The sequence below is a fragment of the Lutjanus erythropterus genome, chromosome 7, assembly GCF_056507025.1.
Source record: "Lutjanus erythropterus isolate fLutEry1 chromosome 7, fLutEry1.hap2, whole genome shotgun sequence".
NCBI lineage: Eukaryota > Metazoa > Chordata > Actinopteri > Lutjaniformes > Lutjanidae > Lutjanus > Lutjanus erythropterus.
This window is the reverse complement of record NC_139323.1, coordinates 42,542,335-42,547,644: the sequence shown is the minus strand read 5'-3', so window position 1 is coordinate 42,547,644 and position 5,310 is coordinate 42,542,335. Positions and strand designations below refer to the sequence as shown.

Sequence of the window (5,310 nt, the reverse complement as noted above, 5' to 3'; positions counted from 1 at the left end):
AGTACCAAAAAGTACCACACAGTACCACACAGTACCACAAAGTACCACACAGTACCACAAAGTACCACACAGTACCAGCTGTTCTATTCTCTCTCTCTCTCTCTCTCTCTCTCTCTCTCTGTCTCTCTCTCCCTCTGTGTCTCTCTCTCTCTCTCTCTGTGTCTCTCTCTCTCTCTCTCTCTCTCTCTCTGTGTCTCTCTCTCTGTGTCTCTCTCTCTCTCTCTCTCTCTCTCTCTCTCTCTCTCTCTCTCTCTCTCTCTCTCTCTGTGGTGATCGGTACCAACTGATGTAGAACTGCAATGATCTGTTGATTAATCGATCAGTCGTGAACTATTAAATTATTTGACAATTATTTTAATAATTGATTAATCAGTTCAGATCTTTTTTAAAGAAAACATGGAGCAAACAACTGCCAACGATACTGCAACGATACTGCAATGATACTGCAATGATACTGCAACGATACTGCAATGATACTGCAACGATACTGCCAACGATACTGCAATGATACTGCCAACGATACTGCCAACGATACTGCAACGATACTGCCAACGATACTGCAATGATACTGCAACGATACTGCAACGATACTGCAACGATACTGCCAATGATACTGCCAACGATACTGCCAACGATACTGCCAACGATACTGCAATGATACTGCAAACGATACTGCCAACGATACTGCAACAATACTGCCAACGATACTGCAATGATACTGCCAACGATACTGCAACGATACTGCAACGATACTGCAACGATACTGCCAACGATACTGCAATGATACTGCCAATGATACTGCAATGATACTGCCAACGATACTGCAATGATACTGCCAACGATACTGCAATGATACTGCAATGATACTGCCAACGATACTGCAATGATACTGCCAACGATACTGCCAACAATACTGCAAAAACTGCAACAATACTGCAAAAACTGCAACAATACTGCAACAATATTGCCAACAATACTGCAAAAACTGCAACAATACTGCAACAATATTGCCAACAATACTGCAAAAAAACTGCAACAATACTGCAACAATATTGCCAACAATACTGCAAAAAAACTGCAACAATACTGCAACAATATTGCCAACAATACTGCAAAAAAACTGCAACAATACTGCAACAATACTGCCAACAATATTACAAAAATACTGCTAACAATACTGCAACAATACTATGAGAATACTAGAAAAGTACTAGGACAATACCAGGAGAATACTGCCAACAATATCATAACAATACTGCAATAAAATTTCAACAATACTGCAACCACAGAACACTACAAGGGATACTACAAGCTCAGGTGACTGTAAACTAACACACACACACACACACACACACACACACTTACACACACACACACACACACACACACACACACACACACACACACACACACACTTTCTCTCCATGCCATCAAACGTTCTCATTGGTCCGTTGTTTCCTCTCCCCTCCACAATAAAAGCAGAAACTTGAAGATGACAATGACCTGACAGCACCGCAGGATCCTATTGGACAGTTCAGATAGCAGCCAACCAATCAGAGGGCAGAACAGTGAGCTGTTGACTGTCTGCTGCCAGGCACAGACTACAGACAGTACAGACAGAAAAACCACAGAAGAAGAGGAAACGCACTGAGTGACAGCAGAGGTCACTGCAGGAGCTGGGCTGTGGGGGAGACCAGGGTCACTTGGACCATTCGGAACATTTTTACCAAAGTATTAGAAAAAAAAAATCTGTTTTTTTGTTCATAAAAAAATTGAACTCAGCTGAAACTGAAACTTTTTCTCTTCATGTTGTGAATCATTTAAGACATGAAGTTCAAATTTTTCGCTGCAGATTTATTAATTTTTTCTTCATTTTTTTTCTTTTCATCTCGTTTGAGTCACTTTCTGTTTCAGACTGAAGCTTAAGAATCACTTTGAATATTTTTATTGATTATTTTAATAATCAGTTGTCCTATCAATGAACTGATCGAACATTTAGTCGATAAAATGACAGAAAAAAGTCAAAAATGTGCGTCTCAGTTTCCACGGTGACGTCTGATGAACAGCTGAGACGTGGTTTTAATTAATGATCAACTTGAACAATTAATCAATCACTAAAATTGCTGTTATTGTTTCTGAATAATTGTTCCGGCTGAAATTCAGGAATTGAAATACAAACATTTTCTGTTATTTTATTCATTTGACAGAATTTATTATTTTTCATGTGACGCAGAAATACTGAAAACAATCAGATTTATAAAAACTGAATGTTTCTTTCATGTTTTTCCTGAAAGTCTTTAACTGATTCACATTTTTGTGTTTTATTTTTGTGTTTTATTCATGGTTCTGTCAGCGTTTGGTCGTGCGGCCCGTCACTTCACCGACTGTAAAATACACTGATTTCATATTTATTTTGATAGAAATCATTTTTCCTGTGGATGGATTATAATCTCACATCTGACATTAATTCTGTTACAACAAACAGGAGAAGTCTCATTTTATTTTCTCTGGAGGTTTTTATTCTCGACTCGTGTTTCCAGGACGTAACGTTTTTTTCAACTCTTTCGTCTCCATCAGTTTGTTTTGACAGAAAATCTGTTTCCGTTTCAGAAAAGGTCGATTCTGTAAAACATCACCAGTTTAAATCTGCTGCAGACGTCAGCGTCTTTAAGAGAAACACAGAATCTGCAACAAACATCAGGTTTCATTTTTAAATTCGACCAACTTTATTGTTTCTGCTGCACTCGGCTTTTTATTGATCACTTTTTATTGATCGCCGTTTTTTTTTTCACTTGATCTTCTTTTCACGTCACCTCTGATTCTACAGACGGTGTCAAAAAACTACAGAAGGTTCCTTTACATCAGAAATATTTGTCCCAATTAAATAAACCATAAATAAATAAACAGGGTTAGATAGTAGTGGATTACTTATAATCAGGATTACATAATCAGATTATGAAACATAGGTAACTATAATAAATCCAGATTACATTTCAGAAATATAGAATTAGATTTTAGTTGTCTGGGATTAAATAACTGACGTTCTGTGAACTTCTGATTTATAGTTTCTCAGACAAAAAAAGTTCCTGATGCAAAAATTAATTTTATTTCCACTGAAAATGTTCTGAGACGTTTAAAGAGAAAAAAAAGATTGGTGGAGATTTTTGGGCTGCGTCCAGTTTATTTTAGTACGAGGAGAAAAATCTTCAGTGTTATTTTCCAAAAGTATTCAGATTAGATTATTTATTTTTCTGTAATCCAGTGGATTCTGTTACCAGGTGGTTTGTATTCTGATTACATTTTAAAGATTAAATCATTTAATCTCATGTAATTAAAGTGGATTAAAGGAGCAGTTTACTGTGTTTTGTTTTAATAGTTTGACCCTCTGAGTCGTTTCTGGGTCGACTGTTTTAATCTTTTATTTTCATAAAATCGTCTCGATGGACGTTTGGTGCAAATTATCACAAACACAGCTTGTCTGTGAACTGAATCTGATCACATCAAATAATCATCAATCAATCAATAAATCATGTTCAGGTTCAATGAAACTCAGTTTGAAGGTGAAAAATGTTTCTGATTATCAGTTTTAACATTTCATTAAAATCATCAAATTAAAGTTTTGTGGAGGATTAAAGGAACATTTTTTCTGTTGCAGGCTGAATATCTGAACACGTTCTGAAGGTTCTCCGTGTTCTCCGACACATTCATGAACACACACACACACGTTCCTGCTGGATTAAAATCTCACATCAGACACATTTAACAACATTTTGGTCCTTTAGATGTTTAAAATCTGATTCTTCATAAATTTGTCCTGAGAGAAGATTATTTTTGTTTATTAATGTTGAGAGGATTTAATCCTTTTTGTTTTGTCTGTTTCCTTCAGTTTGACTCAAACTTGTTTTTATTTTGACAAAATCTGCAGAAATGTTTCAAATGAAGAATAAGATTTAATAAAACTCAGTCTGAAGGTTAAAATATTCCTGATTACAGACCTGAACATTTAATAAAAGTCATGAAATCAGTTTTACAGGATTAAAGAATCATTCTTTTTTTCTTTTTAAACATATTTTCTGTCTTGTTTGTCCCCTCGGTTCTGTTCCATCTGACCCCGCTCTCCCCTGTTTCCAGCTCGGCTCGGTCCGGTCTTACCTGGGGTTGGAGCTGTTCCAGTAGACCGCGTACCGGTCCGAGATGAGGCGGTCGTCGGTGACGGCAGAGCAGAGCCGGAGCAGCAGGAGGAGCAGGAGGCCGAGGAGGAGCAGCGGCCGCCCGGAGGAGCGCTCCATGCGCGGCGGCGGCAGCGGCGCGGCGCGCTGCGTGACGCACCGCATCCGCGTCTTCTGTTCGGTTCAGGGACCAGGACCAGAACACATCAAAGAGTTAATCACTGTGGATCCGGATCGATACTTAGTACTGATCGATCATCAGCTTCATTCTCCCGCTCTGGTTCACTCTTTAAATCCCAGCACGCAGCGCGACAATAATCCGGTTTATTCGTCCCGAAAATCAGATAAACGGGTCCAGATGCGCGTCCAGGAGGACCAGCTGTCCCCGAGTCTCATCTTCAGCCAGTCAGAACCGGATTAGACCGAGTCCAGACCCCGAACCAGAATTAAACCTTGAACCAGTCCGTCCATGTGCGTCCTGGTCCTCAGTGCGCGCAGAGCAGAGTCCGGATCAGTCTGTCTCTCTCACAGTCCTGGGGTGAAACTGGGTACTTCAGAGTCCACAAACTCCACGGGACCAGTCCAGACCTGTCCCCGGACCCCCGCCTGCAGCCCCGCGGTGTCTCTCAGAAAGTCCCCGCGGCTCCGGGTCTCAGTCAGCGGCTCTGTGTGAGTTGAACAGCCCGGTCAGAGTGCAGCAGGAGCGGCTCCGTGCTCCCGCCCTGCCCGCTGCCTCCTCTCCGCTCCGGGACTCAAACTTTGAGAGGTTCGCTCGCTTCGCTCCGCCGCTGCAGAACCGAACCGAAGTGAGCTGAACCGAACTGAACCGAACCAGAGAGAAGAACAAAGAAGAGGAGGAGGAGGAGGAGGAGGAGGAGGTGGGCTCCTTCAGTCTCTCGGAGTCAAAGTTTTCTTGAGATTCAGCAGGAGGAGCGCTCGTCTCTGTTACCGGCTCACTCCTCAGTCTCACTGCTGCTCCCGGTGCGTCCCGGGGGGCGGAGCTTCTGTTCACGGTGTGCCCTCCCTCCCTCCCTCTCTCTCTCTCTCTCTCTCCCTCTCTCTCTCCCTCTCTGTATCAGCAGTACCACACATGGCCAAAAGTATGTGGACAGGAGAACATGTGACAGTAGAGGTAGAAAAA

The 5,310-nt window shown here is 41.4% G+C and overlaps 1 protein-coding gene across 1 annotated transcript in view; it reads right to left on the bottom strand.

Moving 5' to 3' along the window:
* efna2b (ephrin-A2b) overlaps positions 1 to 4,704 on the bottom strand; it is a 78,591-nt gene extending 73,887 nt beyond the window's left edge. Inside the window, exon 1 of the mRNA XM_084722344.1 lies at positions 4,153 to 4,704. Coding sequence (XP_084578470.1) covers positions 4,153 to 4,334 — 182 coding nt within the window. The 5' untranslated portion in view covers positions 4,335 to 4,704. The remainder of the gene's footprint in view (positions 1 to 4,152) is intronic.
* Positions 4,705 to 5,310: the final 606 nt, after the last annotated feature.